This window comes from Nilaparvata lugens, chromosome 1 (assembly GCF_014356525.2).
Source record: "Nilaparvata lugens isolate BPH chromosome 1, ASM1435652v1, whole genome shotgun sequence".
Classification (NCBI taxonomy): Eukaryota; Metazoa; Arthropoda; class Insecta; order Hemiptera; family Delphacidae; genus Nilaparvata; species Nilaparvata lugens.
In genome coordinates, this window is record NC_052504.1 from 63154964 (window position 1) to 63174932 (window position 19969).

Here is a 19969-nt window from a genome sequence, read left to right on the forward strand (position 1 = left end):
CCGCCCCATCTATGCAAAGTTTGATTTTAGATTCCCAATTATCAGGCTTTAGATACAATTTAAACAAAAAATTCCAAGTGGAAAAGATTGAGCATAAAAATCTCTTCAATTAATGTTCAGTAACATTTTCACCTAAAATTGAAAATAAGCTCGAAATTCGAGAAAATGTTATTATTTCAATTACAAACTGTTGGCAACTGTTGATTCTATTAAATCATTCAATATGAAGAGATAGCAAACTTCGTGTGTCTCCAGCCTTATTGTCCTGTCACCAGTTGGGTTGGATCTTTGAATAGTAGATTTGAGATGCGCGGGAACACTAGCGTCAGGTGATAAATTTTCATAATGGCAAGGAAAGTTGTGTGAGTGCGCCACACCAGATTTTTATATAATAGATAACTGAAGAAGACATAATACTTGAAAACCTCACATAATTGAAAATCATATTGATTTTTTCAATAAATCAATTTTAGTATCGATTAGATCCTCTTCAATTTGAATCAGGTAGCCGTTTGTTTCACCAATTCCAAACAAAATACTATATTCGTTTCACTCCGAATTTGTGCCTGATGGAGTGATAATATATTATAACTTTAGAAATATAAATATAACTATAGAAATATAAATTATGACTGATTGTATTGTGATCTATTCATGTTTTTCTTTTGATTTCCTATGATACAGCTTGAAACCCATGTCCATTTCATTTGTACTGGTTGCAAAATTTTACATTAAATAATTATTTGAAGAAATCAAGGTTCAATCGTAATGAAAACAACTTCCTTAAAAAAAATATATTATAATGATACCTTTCTAGGAAAATATTTGGAAGAATCGTGATTCGATCCGAGAAACATTCGCACCGAAGCCGAGTGTCTAACCACATTCTATCACTACACCACGACTCCGCTCCAATATGAATGTCTTGTAACAACGTTATAACCTCCTTATGAACAAACACATTTTACAACAATGTAGGCTACGCCGTATAAAATGTCATGTCCCATGAATGAAATTTGAACATTAATTCTGAAAAATATAGAAGGAAAATTAAAATTTCGGCTTCGAGGTGCATGGGATTGATATTTTTAGAATATATGTACAAAATTTGGAGATCTAAAACATTCTCGTTTTTCCGGTATGCAATCCACAAATTGACATGTTTTGATGCAAACAATCACAACCCTACTCTCTCTTATTATATAGATAACAAGGGCTAATTTTCGTAATGAAAATAGTACTCTTTTTAGAAATCACATTCTACTTATATAAAAAGAAAGCAATCGTTTTAAATTATAAAACCAATATAAATTCATTGAAATCACTTTGCATTTCGGGACTCACCCGAAATGAGTCCCAAAATCTCGGATGAGTCCCGAAATGCATAGTGTTTTCAATGGTTTTATTGTTTCTTAAATAATGAGTATCACAAATAATGCATGGTTCTTTGTGTTAACTTCAGCAAATTATGTTTTGCTTTGAATTCTATGTTCAATTTAGATTATATTTATGTTTATTTTCATGGTGAATTGAAATAGTTATTTGTGCAACTAGTGCGCAAAGTGACAGTTTGCTGCACCGAAAGAAACGTTTGGTTTCTTGAGTGCAGCAGACGAACTTTGCGCACGTATTTCACATTAAGTTTTTCCTACAGTTACCATTGAATATGAAAAGTGATTGATTATGGGTAAAATTGCCTGAAATCCATCAAATGTATATCTGTGTAATTTTATTATTAATAAATAAAATTGAATAATGTAGTAGTGTTTGAATGGCGGGGCGGCTGTGTGCTGAATGTGGCACTGTGCTGTCGCTGTCCTCGGTGTCCACCGTCTCAATATTCTTATAACATGGACCTCACTATACCACAGTCTGTGTTACCAACTTAATTTTGATTTTGCTGCACTGGTGCTCCATATAACTAACCTACCAACTATTTCGCGTTGTCATGTTGCAAATCTGGAGTGCGGAAAAAAATGTTCCCTCACTAGCGCGGAAAAGTGATTCTTTGCGTTCTGTAATCAGTGCAGCAATGGCCACTTTTCAAGGTATCTGTAGGAAAAAATCATTTTTGTCATTTTTGATCAAACCGTTTAAATGGTTAAATTTATGGAATCTCATGGGATATGAATAATTAACAGTTAGTTTTTTATGCAGTTTATTGTTCTACTTGCCATTCGCAAACATCCACATTCAGTTCATCATTCATGTAAAAACGATTCCAAATTGAGTGGAAAGAATTCAATTGATCAAATTTATGTTTCTTAGTGTGAAGTTGAGTCATTTATAACTAAGTTTATGGAAATTTAATGGACTTTTTTTTTGTTCTTCAGCTCGCTGAATGTCATTTCGAAACATGGACTGTGAAATAAACCTCATTGGAGTATAAAACATTTTCAAGTGAGTGATATGAATATTGTACATGAAATTCGTGATTCTTTGAGTTGAATTGTGCCATCTAGGCTGTCTTGCTTTCAAGACTGACTTGGTGAATGAAAAAATATCGTAATAATTTTGTGAAAGAAGGAACAAAATGTGTCCATGGCAGTGACGCCGATGCAAAGCATTGATGCTTTTTATTCTCAAATACTTGAGTTTCGATGCTCATGGCGATAGACCAGTCAATGAAGTGTTATAGAGGGAAAAGTTTGGAAGACAATTTTTGACCCCACAGTTCTGTTTAGGGTAGTGAGAAGGTAAACATATCAAAAGTCCCCACCCCTACCCCCTGTGCTAAGGGGGTGGGGGTGGTTAAAGGTACCATTTTTTGGTTTTTCGCATGTAAATCGAAAATTATGCATTTTACAGACATGACTATTCTTTAAGAAATTAGAGCTTACATAATTTCCTACAATTTTGATCTCTCAACTTTTTCTATATCTCTTTCACTTTTCGAGATATCCACTCTAAAAGATGTGAAATTTTTGAAAAACACATTTTCCTTCAATTTTTTGCTCTTATAACTTATTGAATATCGATGGGAAAAATCCATGCTGAACATGAGCTTATAGAACATCAAATTCTCTTCAATTTGATGTATGATTTCACAAGTTTACGCACATCCCCACGACTGTTGCAGCAGCTTCAGTGTTGAGTGTGAGATCTTCAGTTATGCAAAAATAGACCAATTGATAGAGGAATTTGGAAAGAATGTTTTAAACAAAATTTTTGACTTCGCAGCTTTGTTGGGACCAGTTGAGGGGTGAACATATCAAAAGTCCTCATCCCTACCCCTTGTGCTAAAGGGATGAGGGTGGTTTAAAAGTTGCATTTTTCAATGTTTTACTTACACGATCATATCTGGAGAAAAATGCGTTCAACCGACGTGACTAACTATTCAGAAATGAAGCTTGATAAACTCTACAATATTTGTTCTGTGATGACTTGTGATATCTCCAACAGTTTTCGAGATATACGCTCTTAAAGGTGTAAAATTGTTAAATAACAGCTTTTAATCCTATTTTTTGATGTTTCAGGGTCTACAACTCTCCAACAATGCATCGTAAAAATGAATGCTTACCGTAGACTTGTAGAGCTTTGTTTTCTCTTCAATTTGATGTATTATTTCACTACTTAATGTTTTCCTTCTATTGTTATAGCAGATTCAATGTTGGGGGGGGGGATTTTCAACTCTGCAACAAGTGTTGCAAGAGTTGTGTTAATTTAGCAGTTCCACACCTTCAATAGACGGGCTAGAGATGCGTATTTTTTCTATGTTTACCTCCCAACTAGTTTTCATTAAGCTAAGTGTTGCAACTTGTGTTAATTTAGCAGTTCCACACCTTCAATAGACGGGCTAGAGATGCGTATTTTTGCTATGTTTACCTCCCAACTTAAATTTATATGGATGATAGTATAGACATTTGTAACTTTTTCAATAAGTATTATCAACAGGTTGCATATGATCTCCAAAAGTCACTGAACACTAATACTTATAATACAACTACATTAAATGCTGAGCCAATTGAAAAGGTATTTAAATTTCATCCATTATCAAGAGATGAGTTGTCAAGAATAATAAAAAATTTGAATAACAAAAAAACAGTTGGATTGGATGGGGTCTCAAGCAAAATTTTAAAAGAATGTGAAAATGAATTACTGGACCCTTTATTGCATCTCCTTAATACTTCACTAGAGCAGGGTATTTTCCCTGATGATCTGAAACAAGGAAAAATTTTGCCAATTTTCAAGAGCGGTGATTCTGAAAGAGTTGAAAATTATAGACCCATTAGTATTCTAAATGTAATAAGTAAAATTTTTGAAAGAGTAGTTTTAAATAGGCTATTGATGCACCTGGAAGAAATTAACTTCATATGTGATGAACAGCATGGGTTCCAGAAAGGGAAATCTACTAAGACTGCAATAGTATCCCTTGTTGAAAGACTAATAGATATAATAGATTCAGGTGAGAAGGCAGCCGCAATATTTCTTGATTTATCCAAAGCTTTTGATTGTGTGAACCATAGAATATTATTGGAAATACTAAAAACTGTAGGTGTGAATGGTATAGAACTAAAATGGTTTGAATCATATCTCATAGGTAGAAACCAGTGTGTTGAGCTTACCAAGGTGGATGGGAATGAAATAGTAAAAATTAAATCTCAAAAACTGGAGGTCCAGGCTGGAGTACCTCAAGGCTCAATTCTGGGTCCCTTACTGTTTCTGTTGTATGTGAACCAATTACCAAAAGAGTTAAAAGATCACAGAGCTCTGTTGTTTGCTGATGACACATCGCTTATCTTTAACAATTATTTATTAGATAGTCTAGAAATAAATGCTTTTACTGGAGTACAGTCAATTGTCCAATTCTTGAAGCAAAGGCAATTAACAATAAATAGTAAGAAATGTCAATTCCTACAATTCAAAAGTAAATATAATTCAGTAGAGGATAGAGAAATAAATGTGTTTGTAGAGGAAAATGAATTAGACCAAGAAGAGAAAGTAGCATTCTTGGGAATTTTATTGGACAGGAAATTAACATGGCATCCTTACATTGAGAGGATATGTAATAAGATATCATCTGGAGTATTTGTCCTGCGGCAGCTTGCTAGGCTGAATGATAAAAAACTACTGTTAACTGCTTACCATGGACTTATACTATCTCATATTAGGTATGCTATTTTAGTATGGGGTAATTCATCTCAACAAAATATGGACAGGGTGTTTAAGATTCAAAAGAAGGCACTCAGATGTATAGAGAAAGTGAATAGGTTAGACTCTTGTAGGCCTTTATTTAAAAAGCTTGGTCTATTAACTGTGCCATCTTTGTATGTATATGAAGTTGTAATGCATGTGAAAACGAGTGGTGTGATCCAGAATTCAGATGTTCATGAGTATAATACGCGAAACAGAGCAGATTATCATATAATGGGTCACAATAGTAGGTTATTTGAACAAAAACCAGATTATATTGGTAGGAAATTTTATAACAAGCTACCTCAAATCTTGAAAAGTAATGATGATTTGAAGATTTTCAAAAAACAAATTAAAAAATATTTAGTTGATAGAGCTTTTTATAGTGTACAAGAATTCCTTTCAAACCTAAACTAGGTTGAACTACTTAGTGTTAGAATTATAAAAAATATTCAATAAATATTTCTAATCAAAAATACTCTACATTCCTCTATAATTCATTATTTTTGAAATATATGCATTAGGAAATAAAATTTAATAAATTTCCAAAATAGTCATTAATGTGTTACCTCATAGGTTATGAGTAGTATAGTGTGTATATAGTATGCATTATATAAGTACATATACTATATATATATATAGACTGAAAACTGCAGTCTTCTCGGTTGAGAAAGGAGTCAGAGTCTCCAAAAATTTCACCATTTCTAATGTAAGTTTTCAAGTGTTTTCAATCTATTTATATCGTGTCTCCTGTTTTAATTTATATATATATATATATATATATATATATATATATATATATATATATAGTACGTATACTGTGTAGCTTACACCATAGAGAAACAATTGCGTAAGTAGATATCCCATGGTATAGGGAATTTATGTCGCAACTTTTACTGTTATCTCAAGCCGATCACTGTCGATTATTGTCAATTTTTACTGTTTTGTTGGGGTGATAGTGTATGAACGGCACAATTTGAGAGACTACCAGCGTCACACAGCTGCATAGGAAAGAACTATGTGAACTATCGGCTTGGGATAACAGTAAAGTTGCGACATAAACGCCCTATACCATGGGATATCTATGCTATCGTTACTCTATGGTTACAATTTCAGCAATCAATGAAGTAGACTGTTCAAAATCATTATATTGCTTTCAAATATTTTCAAAGTGATTATTAAAAAACTACAAGTAACCTTTTTAAAGGATGAAAGAAGGAAATTATCATGAAAATAGGTTATGTTTACTATTGAAGTACTTGTAAACTTGTAGATCATAAATTTTTGTGAAACGTGAATACTTGTGAACTTGTAACTACAAGTACTTGTGCGTAACGATGGTTTGTAACAATACTTGTACCTTTGTGAAATAGGCCCCAGATGTGCTATCACCAAGGGCCAGTTTCCCAGCTCGAGATCCATGAGTTCTGGACTTACATAGTCCGGGACTAAAATAAGCTCTCAGATCTAAATCGTCTTCCTGAGTCACGGATTTATTGTCCAAACTTTAGGACCTATTAAGTTCTAGAGCTATTTTGAGTCCAGGACTTGACGCAGTAAACATGAGGGAAATTCACAAAATTTTGTTGTTATAATGTTGGCAATGAGAGACAACTGGTGAAAACCAGTGATCGAATGTAACATTGTATAGAATGTTCTCACTGATGAAAACAGGCTAATAAAAATGCAATGCAAGCGCAGTAGTTCACGTCATTGTTTTTGTTTTCTGTGTTTATTATAGAAATTTATCAAATCATTTTCAATAATAATAGCACATAGTTGCCATTTCAAAGCAAAACTTAACCTTTAGAACATGAATAAATTTCATTTTACGTTATGCTGTTGTTGACCATTGATCCTCGCCAGTGATTTTGGATTAAAAGTATGATTATTGAGTTGAAAAACGTATTTGTTTTGAAAACAAACTAGAATAATAATTTATTATTGTTATATTAATATTAGTATTATGTTCAAATAACATTAATTAATAACATTGAAAGATAAAATTCCAAGGCAATCCTTGAGTTATCTTTTCTTGAAAATTTAGGTTATGCCACAGTCCAAAATAAGGTTAGTTTTTTACGCATAATTTTAATAGAATTTTATTCCAAAATAAACTTGCATACTTTACATTTACATGGATTACTCCAAATTATCTGGGTATTCCATGACACCTATTAGGCTACTCACCTACTCCAAAACAATAACTGAAATGTCTTTGCTCAGTTAAGTAAAGAACTCAATTTTAAATCCTACCCTCGTCGAGGGTTTAAAATCACGCTGTTTTATGTTCTGGACTAAACGATTTTTTTTAAATCCTTGACTCGGAAAGAGACAAGAATCTAATTCAAGTCCTGGTCTTATAAGACTTGTATAAGTCTGGACTATTAGGACTTATAATTCCTCAGAAAGCGAAATTATCAACTCCAGAGTCTAATGTGATCTCTAAACTCCAGATTCTAGTTGAGTCCTCGACTGCGTTAACGCCTTGGCTCGGAAAGCCAATTTTCTGACTCCAGGGTTTAAATCCGGTTAAAGTCTAGGACTTGGCAAAATCCCGAGCTCGGAAACCGGTTCTTAGAGGCTGAGTTTGAGGTGGCAAAAATGAGAATTATGTTATTAGTATTGCTAGAGTAAGACCAAACGAATGAGATTATGAGAAAGGAACACCTTCAATATCATATATCTGAAAACTATCAAATATTGGAAAAGTTGTGAAATCAATATTGTAGAAAATTATTCAATTTTGTTGAACGAGAGTTAGCGAGTTCTCACTTTTTTGACTTGCTGAAGGCCAAAATCGTTGTCCGTCTGTTTGTATGTTCTACAATAACTTGAGAAAGAATTGATCAATCAGCTTCAAATTTTGAACACGTATTCTTCGAACCTTTTTACAGGTCCAAGTTCGTTGGACAACAAAATTGGCTCATTCCTCCGTCCTGTTTCAGAATATAAAATACCTAACATTGGAAGTGCATAAGAAAAAAAATTGTTGTGATTTATCATTTAGTCAGCTGAATTCATTGCATGCAATTTCTACAGTTTCCCATTCATTAATAAAATCAACCCCCTGGGTTGAAGAATTCGCTCAAGAACTGTTGTATTGTAATCCTTGAAATCCGCAACTTTCAATTATACAGAATTGGTGAAATTATGGAAACAGCTAAATATTTATTCTACAAGAATAATCTGACAGCTGGTTTCATTGGGGTTCCTATTTGAAATGAAAAATAACTCTGTCGCTTCAACATAAGAATCCAAATTTATGATGCATGATTTCAATACAGAGCTTCAAGAGAAAATGAATGGCGAAAACCGCAGATTGATATCTCAACCCGTATCAGTTTGTTGATGTAAAAGTTATAAATTATGTTGTATATTAACCAGCTGAAATCATGTGTCAGCGTATGAAGGTCTGTCTATATGATATAACTTTCAAATAGCCTCAGCTGATGTTATGAATTGGACAACACTGTTTCTGAATTCTTCAGCCGAGGAAATGACAAATCACAACACATTTTTTTCTTATGCACTTTCAATGTTATTTTTTTATATCCTGAAAAAGGAGGGAGGAGTGAGTCAATTTTGTTGTCCAACGAACTAGACTGGAAAAAGGTTTGAAGAATACGTGTTCAAAACTTGAAGCTGATTGATTAATTCTTTCTTGAGCTATTGTAGAACATACAAACAGACGGACAATGACTTTGGCCTTCAGTAAGTCAAAAGTAAGAACTCGCTAACGCTCGTTCAACAACATAATTTACAAATTTTACATCAACAAACTGATACGGGTTGAGATATCACTGTGCGGTTTTCGCCATTCATTTTCTCTTGGAACTCTGTATTGAAATCATGTATCACATCACCACCTTCTCATTCTAAAAAATGGATTTGGATTCATATGAGGGTGAAAGATGTTGAAGCGACAGAGTAGCATAGAGTTCATTTCGAATAGGACCCTCTATGAAACCTACTGTCAAATTATTCTCCAATTATATCGATAATTGTCAACTCTGTATAATTGAAAGTTCCGAGTTTCAAATATTACAATACAACAGTTCATGAGCGAGTTCTCCAACCCAGAGGGTCTAGCACTAGTATAGAATAGTCATGTATTTGAAATGCATAGTTCTCGAGTTATATGCGCGTCAAAAATTATCTTCCAAACATTTCCTTCTATAACCCTTCGTTGACTGGACTATTAGTATATTAGTATTAACGATTTTAGCAGCGGGCTTTCTCTATAGTTTTTAGTTTTTTATCTCAAAAATGGGTTATGATTTTGAGAATGGGTGGTGCTCACCATTACTCTTATTCAATTTTTAATGCAAATATATTGGGGAATTCTTCCTTTGTGTTTAATTTTCCACTATCATAATTATCCAAAACCCAATATTATTTTCTATGTTTGTGAAATTATGTTTTAATTTTTTCAGCAAATGTTGATTTATTTCGAATGGGAAACATTTATATTGATTAAATGGGATGTTTTATCGTATGTCATGATAAGAAGTTATTCCCATACGAAGTCAGATAATTATGAAATTTTTGCCTCATAATTTTAATTTTCCCGAATAATTTTGTTTAGGCATTTGTTTTTGAAAAATGTTCCGGATAAAGTATAAATACCTTCAAAATGATTTATTATAACTCATACTTTTCCAATCTTCTATAATCTCAATTGTTCAGTTCATCTGCACTATGTATGATTTTGCGTGCTTGTTACCCATTGAAGTAATGTAGTACCACCAACAGGTGGTTTCATGGAATCCAACTGATCAAATGCAAGGCAATTTGTTATCGGGTGTACCTGGAAATCTGTTTGCGATGGAACTGGTCTCACGTTGTAGAGCACAAAATTACACCTAGAAGATATCTTGAATCATAAATTAAAATAGTTGAAATCGGAAGATATAGTCAATTAGACGGAACTTCCTTTAATTTAAACTTTTACGAAAATATGCCTCTTTTTGAAAAAAAAATTAATTCAGCACTCAATAAAGATAGAGTTCAGAATTTTTTCATTTTCGAATTTTTATCTAAAAAAGGCGAGAGTGATTTATTCTGTCTGATTGCTCGATTTGTCGAAAATCGCAGATAACCGAGAATTTGAGGTTATTCGAGCTCCAGGGATAGAAGTTCATTTTTTGTATTTAAGCTTCCAAATACTCCAGAATTATTGCAAGAAAAATTCAGCTTGCTCGAAATTAATTTCCCAAACGGTCTTTTTTCACCACCGTACCTCGTAACTGGGCTATATTCTATTTCATCCTCACGCCGCTGCAATTTCCAATTCAATTTTAATTTTCTGAATTGGACTGAACCATTTGTACTAGAATTGGCTATTGGCTCATAGCTATCGTCGAGGACAATTTGTTAGAATTTCATTTCCATTTATGAAATTAGACTATAAAGAACAAAAAAAATCACATGGTAAAATCGTACGAATAGAATTAATCAATCCCTTATTTTGGATGGAAAACGTTCAGACATATTTGCAATTATTATCAATTGATTTGGAAATTTTTTGGAGATATAGCCTAATATTCCACTAATAAATGATACTCATCACGATATATTTATATATATTTATATATATATATATATATATATATTTAAATATAAAAATATTGAAGTGTTTTTCATTCCACGCTACAAACATTGAGAATGTGAACGTTTAACTTTTTTCAGAATTGTTATCAAGCGTTGTGTTTGTATTGTTGCAGGTTGCACCGAAATGAATTACACAGTTATTACTCATGAAGCCATCATGGCTGACTTGACGCACCATGATGGCTACGTTTACCCTCCTCCAAGCGGTGACATTACTTGCGTGGTGAATGGTTTCGCGGATCCAGCAAAAAGGTCACTCTATGAATTGAGGAAAATAGCCGAGTCTCTGAGACAAACCTACGACTATCCAAATGCGCAATTGGAAATTATTCAACAAAGTCGTGGCAATTACCACTACTCGGCCGAGTTCTCTGATGTTGAAGGTGATGAAAACATTATGCCCATTCATCCCAAAGTTCAATTTGCAGAAAACGCAATGCGCTTCATAATAGACAAGTCGGACTATAATTTAAGTGACCTATTTCATTATGGTTTGAAAAGTTTGAGCTCTGTTCTGAAATATTCTAATTTAAGTTCATTGTATTTAAGGAATAACCACATTACTGGAGAGGTGTGCGATGATCTCATCAGAGACTTGCAAGAATCACAGATTGTTACCCTTGAGTTGCCTAGAATAGACGAGATCATCAACAAAAGCTATGTATCCATTAACAAGGGTTCAGAAATATTCATTTGTGAATACAATTCATCAGAATCGATTTCACGCCTGGAACATTGCAGAAATGTCAATAGATTACTTACGCAACTATTAGAAAACACACATGTAAATTCTCTTCACATTGATGACGAAATCTTGAGACTTGACAGTTTTATAGACACCAAAATAGTTTCTCTTAGTGTAAGAGAATGTGAGGAACTAACGAAAAGACTGAATTGGTTAGAAAATACTCTGAAAGATTCTCAAATCTCCTCTATTGATCTAAGTAAATGTAAAATAGATTGTAAGAGCATGGCGAGGATCGCATCGATTCTGGTAGGCACGAGCATAACGTCTCTTAATTTGAGTGCTAATGAAATAGGTGTTGTCGGTATGAATTTACTAGTGGATGTCCTAAAAAGCACTCCCATCCACTCACTTGATCTCAGTGGAAACGATTTGAATTGTGACAGCATAATAGTACTCGCTTCTTGCTTGGAGGATACAAAGATCACCTTTCTAGACTTAAGAAACAATCAAATAGGGAATGAGGGGCTTAATTGTTTAGCCAGAAATCTACGTCATACCCAAATTACGTCGATTGGGCTCGATGTCAATTGCGACGGTCTGCAGATATTTGCACCCTACTTGATGAGTACAAATATAACATCTCTTCTCCTGAATGATGACAACCTAGGCAACTATGGGTTGGTTTGTTTGGAAGATGTTCTAAAAAATACACAAGTAACTTCAATCGAATTCACTAGTTGTAACATGAATTGTGAACGCTTGCAGATATTTTCACAATTTCTGACCAGTGGAAATATTACATCACTTAATTTGAAGGGTAGTTGTTTAGGTATCGATGGTATGCATTGTCTTGTAAATATTCTAAAAAGCACTAGAATATCGTCGATTGATCTTGGTGATAACAAATTAAACTCGGAAAGTTTGAAAATTTTCCTATCATGTTTGGTGGACACAAAAATCACCGCTCTCTCTTTGAGCGGTAATCTTTTAGGCTGTGAAGGAACCAAGTATCTAATTTCTGTTCTTAAAGACACTCGAATCACTGCACTAGATCTCAAAAATTGTAATTTAGGATGTAATCTTTTGATGAATTTCGTAATGTGTTTGCCTGAAACAGAAATTAGATCACTAGATCTAAGTGGTAACACTATATGTTGTAATATATTTTATCTTGCATCTGTTCTCAGCAATACTGAGATTACGTCGCTCTGTCTAAGTAATTTTAAATCTCATGATTATAACCCGGTTCACTTATTCCGAAACTTGAGAAGGTATGGAACTTCACTTAGAATAAATAATAAAAAATTGTGTCTTCTAAGTTTGTGTTATTTAGGGCGATCTCTAGGTAGAACAAAGATCACTTCTCTCCAGCTCAGAGCGAATCAAATAGAGATGGATGGTTTAAAAATGTTCTCTCCGGGATTGGTGGACTCAGAAATTTTGGAACTTGATCTCAGTAACAACAAAATCAACAATTGTGGTGTATACTATCTGTCTCAGGTGCTGAAGCATACGCGCATTTGCTCATTGAACCTAGCAGAAAATGAAATTTCCTGTGAAGGTCTCAAATATTTGGCAAAGGGTCTTCGGGGCTCTCAGGTAGTATCACTAAATTTATCCTATAATTCTATTGAAAATGAAGGCTTTGAATATTTGACAAAAAGTTTTGTAGGTTCTCGAACCATTGAAGTTGACTTGACAGGCAATATGATCCAAGGGAGATCAGCTAGACAGATTTGTCAAAGAGCTGGCAAACAAATTGTTCTAGTAACCATGAAGAATAGGGCGCTCTTCTGCTATTACAATACCTTCAAGAATAGAAATTGCTTTATCGATATCACTATACCACAGATCAGTACAAAAAGAGAATCAGGTGATCCTTATGAGGACTTTAAGAGAAGATGCATTACAAAACTAATTTTTCTGGAGGATTATGTTACTAATTTAAAAAATGAGTTTCAAAACGTAAACATCACTGAAATTGAAATTTGTGGTGACGTGGATTGTGATGACATAACTCCTGTGCTCGAAAACAACAATTTTGCTAAATTGAAGAAAAATTGGAAAAACCTTAAATTTAAATCTATGTCGAATATGAAAATTATAGCACTGCATCTTCAAATTGAATCCTATCGTGATTTGCTAGTGGGCGATCTGAAGTCAGTGCTAACTAACAGTAATTTGGTGTACCTAGACTTGAGTGATAATAAGCTGGGCCATTGGGGATTTGCAAATCTGGTTGAAGCTTTGAAAGATTCTAAAATAATATCTTTGGATATAAGCAATAATTACATCGAAGCAAATAGTGTTAAACTGCTATGCCAAGTCCTTCCACAAACAAAAATAACTTACATTGATCTACATAGTAATAATATTGGATATTATGGATACACATACCTCATGAATGTTGTTGAGAAAACGAGCATTTGTTGGCTTTCGCTTGGAGAGAATAATATCGAAGAAGATTTGGAAAAAAACATTGATCTGTCTCCATGCATTGTGTATCGAAATAGCACTCCACCTGAATTGCAAGTACGGTTCTTATTCAAGGAGTTGGTGTCATTGAACAAATCGTCTGGCCAGTTTGAGTTCGTCATTCCTTGCGAGGACTCTGTCATGTCAATCAATCATTATCCACTTCTAGTCAAACACTTGTTGGATAACTCAAACTATAGAGTTCATATTTATGATAGTTTTTATATGAGAAGTAGGAATCATGACATGGTTTTGTTGGATAAGATCAATATTTTTGTAAAAGAAATATCTCAGAGATTTTTCTTGTTTTTTGGAAACAACCTTATAGATTTGACTTACAAATTTGGATATGACAGTATTTTGGATCTTGTAAAAGAGTGTGATAATTTGGATTTAACTCATTTTGTTGAGTTTCTTCTTCTCCATAGAGTATTCTACTATGTGAACAACGAGCAAAGCATTTTGCATCCTTTCATTTACAAAATGCTGCTCAAACATAAGATGCCTCTATACAATGAAGAAATGGAACCTAACAAGAAGCATGAAATAATTTCTTATTTCAGAGAAAATGAAATTGAAGGCAATACGGAAATCATTGACTTATTGTTATCAGGTTAATCAATGTTTGCTTACTCCATACTCCTCCATTTGGAATTACTTTTACAAGAATACTGAGTAGAATATTTTAGGTTTTTGTACTATTTTATTATTATTTTCTCGCAACACTAACTTCATAAATTGCTGCTGCTCTCGCGTGTTTCTCTATTATTCAAAAATGAGTAAAATTCAAAGAAAAAACAATGTTGATGAATTTTAGTTTCATCAAACATGTTATTCGATTATTATTATTTAAATGTATAACTCAGAATAGGCGTAATTGTGTGTTCTACAATCTGAGATCAGGTAGAGCGCTCTATCTCATGAATAGATCTCCAGGTACATCGAATAAAAATGCTCCTTGTATTTCGAAAAACATAATTTTCAGCTTCAACCATCATCACCAACTTCATTGTCCTCACATAGATTTCGCACAATGGTATAAGATCATTTTATCTGAGAATCACCCATTAGATGCACTTCATTTCAGTATTTCCCAGTGAAGAGTCACGCATTAGGACACCTCAAGGATCAAAATTTCAAAAACTCATAACTTTTGACACAATGATCGGATCTCCTCGTACTACAGCTCATTCTTCTCGGCTCGGCAAGGCGTTTCAAAATCATTATCATAAATTTGTTACATAAATGTAAAATTGATTCTTGATTGTACTTTAACCAGTATTCCATACGGTACACAAAAAATCTGGTGTGGTACACTCACACAACTTTCCTTGCTCATTGAACTGTAAGCCTCATTCTCAAACGAGAATAATGTAGGGGAATAACATAATGACAATTGGCGGCAACATATTTGCAACTACGATCAGACTACTGTATATATATGTATACTGTATGTGTATATATAATTATTGTTTTCAGAGTACTTTTTCCTTTGTGTAAATTGTGAAATTCGATGATTTTTTTAAAGTCGTCAAAACAGCTGTTCTACAGATGAAATATCTTGACTATGACTGTGTACTTTTTATAAACTGTTCTACCTACCTACCTCATGCACGAGATGGAGGTTACAAAGTCCATTTCTCAACGATGGGGTGGACCCCATTAGTTTCCTAGGAAAAAGACTCATGCCAGTTGATAGATCTGATAAATAAATATACAGAGTATGAATTTGAAAAAAATCGTTAGAGCCGTTTTTGAGAAAATCGTGAAAAACATGGTTTTTTGGTAACTGCCATTTTTCTCAAGAATATTACGGAGCTCCTGCAATTTTCCCAGAAATGAGACTCATATCAGTTGACAGGGCTTATAAATAGCTATCCATGGTATAAATTTGAAGAAAATCGTTGAAGCCGTTTTCGAGAAAACCGTGAAAAACATGTTTTTTAGTCATTATCCGCCATTTTTCTCAAGAATATTACGGAGCTCCTGAAATTTTCCCAGAAATGAGACTAATGCCAGTTGATAGGGCTTATAAATAGCTATCCATGGTATAAATTTGAAGAAAATCGTTAAAGCCTTTTTCGAGAAAACCGTGAAAAACATGGTTTTTTAGTCATTATCCACCATTTTTCTCAAGAATATTACAGAGCTCCTGAAATTTTCCCAGAAATGAGACTCATGCCAGTTGGTAGGGCTTATAAATAGCTATCCATGGTATAAATTTGAAGAAAATCGTTAAAGCCGTTTTCGAGAAAACCGTGAAAAACATGGTTTTTTAGTAATTATCTGCCATTTTTTCCGCCATCTTGGATTGAATTTGATTGAATTTCTTATTGTCGGATCCTCATGGTATAAGGACCTTAAGTTTAAAATTTCAAGTCAATCGGTTGATTGGGAATGGAGTTATCGTGTTCACAGACATACACACACACAGACCAACACCCAAAAATCATGTTTTTGGACTCAGGGGGCCTTGAAACGTCTAGAAAACTGGAAATTGGGGTACCTTCATTTTTTTGGAAAGCAATACTTTCCTTACCTATGGTAGTAGGGCAAGGAAAGTAAAAAAGAAACGGTCAATGTCTATATTCAAAGCTATTTATCTCGGTAACTCGTTATTATACAAAATTACTAGATCTTGAATTGTAGACTAAAATCATTCTTTCATTTGCTGTAAATGATCAAGAAATTTGCTTAACAAAAATCTAGTTTTTTCCCCATATTAACGAACTCGGCAGCTCTATGATAGCAAACATTGATTCAAGATGAATATTTTAGGTAACTGAGCTCGTGGAGGATGAAATTCACTACAATTTGGAACCAATCATGAGTTTCTATGATGTTTCAGGCTAGTTTTAGATAATCTTGATTAACAGCGAAAAAATGTTTAAAAACTAAAATCGGCTGTAACTTTCTAATGGTATTGAAATCGAAAGTATTGTTCATTGAGTTAGAATAGGAGAAACTTTTTCACATCCTCTCAAGATTTTGAAATTCTAACTGGTCATTTTTTGTGTAAATACTAGTGTATTTTGTATTCAAATACTGGGTAAAATACTAGCGTTATTTTTTATTGAAATACTGGTTGGAATAAACTCAAGTTTGAATTTTCCATTCTTTGACTGAATTTGAATTATGATTCGCCTTGATGTGCTGTAGTACAAGGAGATCCAATCATCGCGTCAAAGGTTATGAGTGTTGAAAATTTTAATCCTTGAGGTGTCTTCATGAAGTTGATGATGATGGTCGAAACTGAAAATAAAGTGTTTTTCAAAATACAATGAGAATTGTTATGAGCTGTACCTGGAAATTTGTATGATATAGAGCGCTCTCTATCTGTTCTCAGATTGTAGAGCACAAAATTACGCTAAAGGATTTTGAAAAATTATACATTTAGATTATAACTATCGGATGATATTGTTAAAAGCTGAAATTCATCAAAATTATTTTTCATTTTAATTTTACTCATTTTTGAAAAACTCCAATTCAGTACTCATTAACGGTAGAGATTTCCAAATGATCTCATTTTATTCAGAATTTCATAATCTAGAAAAAAGGCAAGAGCTTATTTTAAAAATAAAATTTCCAAATGAACTTAATGATTTTTAAAGCCAATTTAACGTTGTGAGGGTGGTTTTTCCTCGGTTGTTCAGTTTTCCATGGTTGATTGGTTATAGTTTGTGCCAGGATAGCCTATTTTAACCACGTGCCAGATAGTTCAGGGTGTTGGGATATACTCCAGGGGTCTAGACAATTGATACTGTCGATAATATGTATGTCAGTGTATGTGTATATGGAGTTGACTCAGCTCTTATTCGGGGACCAAAGGAACAGAACTAGTTTCTGATCAAAGTGCTCATCATTGTCAAAATCCTGGCAGAAAAATGCAGCTATGTTGTAAAACAGGGTCTTAACTCGGAAATCAATGAGACAAGCTTTCAATTCGGAGCGGCTTTTCAATCACAACCAGTAGGTTCCAATCACAACCACTGCGATAACCCTAACCAGTAAATACCACTGACTTTTAATGATTAATAAAGCGAGTACAAATGCAAATCAATTTCGTATTTCTAAGTGCGTATTTTTACTGATGTAAAGATGAAGAAATCTCGAATGGAAGCAGTCCTTTCGTCCATAAACGAGAGAGGAAAAAGAAATCTAAAATGGGAGCGGTCTATCCATCCACAACTAAAACAAGAGGAAAATGACATTTTGAACGGAAACAGTCTATTCGTCCACAACCATATGAGAGAGGAAAGGGAAATCTCGAATGGGAGTGGTCTATTGGTCCACAACCGATACGAGAGAGGAAAAGGAAATCTTGAACGGGAGCGGTCTATTTGTCCACAACTGAAACGAGAGGTAAATCGAGGAATAAGGTAAAGGTAATCTTGAACAGGAGCAGTCTATTCGTCCACAACCAAAGAAAGAGAGAGAGAGAGAGTAATGAGGGGAAATAAAGTGATAATTTGATTTGAGGAAAACTATTCAAGTGCTAACAAACTGTTTCAAAAATGGGTTTTAAATCCAAAACAAATTATAAAATAATTCATTTCCAAACTAAGTGGAAATTCAAGAAAGTTTTAAATATTGTTACTAAATAATTCGAAAAATAACTTTGGTCAAGTCAGTTAATAACAAAAAGATTTAAAATGAATAAATAAATAAATCACTCAAAACCCTGTGTTAAAACGAAACTTCAGTTAAGCTACAATTAAACAAGATTATAATCTGTAACCAGGATGGTGGGAATGAACGAGAGAAAAAAGTGCAATGACAGGTTTTGAAAAAACAAACAAATTATTATTTAGAATTATGGGTCTGAAAAGAAAAAATGTATAATTACCTATTATCTTACTTGTCCCTTGGCCTGATCCTCAAAGGTCCGGTTAAACACTCCCGATTTTAAATAAATAAACATATAGAAAAAACTTCTGCCAGCTGATTGAATCAAAGCACCAGCTTTCCCTACAAGATTTAAATCCTGAAAACACAATTATGCAGGTTTAAACTGCCCGAACTGTGTCAGCCTATAATAATTGAATTCTCAAGTCAGAATCCTTCAGATAACCAATTCCTTAACTCAACAACTATACTTCACAAACGGTTCAAAGAATACGGGCCTCTAAAGATAAATTCAAAATCTATTTATGTGAAAAAAACATGCAGCCTTGTAGAATTGTACAATTAACACGTTTCATCTTTGCACATTGGAGATCTTCTCGCTTTATCAATTACATTTAATAATGTAATTATATAACATTTAATAGTGAGTTTGTGATTTTTTCGGCTTGAAATTTTCCTATTTATTTGAATATTTTCCAAGTTTGTAACTGTCAAGTGCTTTTTTGGTGTTATTTTGTGTCTAATCCATCTAAATTCAATTTTTTTGTGCCGTAGACCTATATAATATATTTTAAAACTGGACATTTCTGTGAAGAATAGTGGAAGATACATACAAGATAATTAATAACCTAATTTTGGACTGCATTAGGCTTTTATAGAAATCTGTAGAGAAGCAGTTTTGGGCTAAGCCTGTTGCTTCTCTCCCAAATAATTCTTTCATGATTTATGTACCAGTAAATAAATAAATAATTGAATCCGCGACCAGATTTCCAACTCACAAAATAATATTTCAATAAAATTGAATGGGTCTTGATGTCATGTATGACAAATCTTATTCAAATGTTGGCAATTAATCAAATTGCAAACACAGACAGAACCAAATAAATATTCACTTTATAATCGGTGCTTCTCTTTATAGCTCACCAATACTGGCAATTTATCAAATTGCAAACAAAGAAAAACCCAATAATTAAATATTCACTTCATAAACTAAACGTCGAACTAAATCACAATCCCTAGCTAAGCCTGAAAACTAGAGTGATTATTTGAATTAAGCCTCTAATAACTCAAAATACTAATACAGAACAAAACGGAATGATTGAATGTTCAAATTCAATTATAATTACCCAGAATCAATTTATTAAAAATTCAACCAACTAATTACTTGAGGGCTTCAATAAGTAATTAACGCTCTAATAGAATCGGGAATATTAA

At 33.4% G+C, this 19969-nt stretch overlaps 1 protein-coding gene across 7 annotated transcripts in view; it reads left to right on the plus strand.

Moving 5' to 3' along the window:
• LOC111046378 overlaps positions 1 to 19969 on the plus strand; it is a 44771-nt gene that overhangs the window by 11699 nt on the left and 13103 nt on the right. For 3 of the 7 annotated variants that reach the window (XM_022331903.2, XM_039439071.1, XM_022331904.2), the window contains 2 exons: positions 2334 to 2400; positions 10860 to 15237. In XM_022331903.2, coding sequence (XP_022187595.1) covers positions 10871 to 14527 — 3657 coding nt within the window. In that variant the 5' untranslated portion in view covers positions 2334 to 2400; positions 10860 to 10870 and the 3' untranslated portion in view covers positions 14528 to 15237. Of the gene's footprint in view, positions 1 to 2333; positions 2401 to 10859; positions 15238 to 19969 lie in introns of those variants that run through there. The other 4 variants (XM_039439078.1, XM_039439084.1, XM_039439093.1 and 1 more) reach the window with 2 other exon arrangements.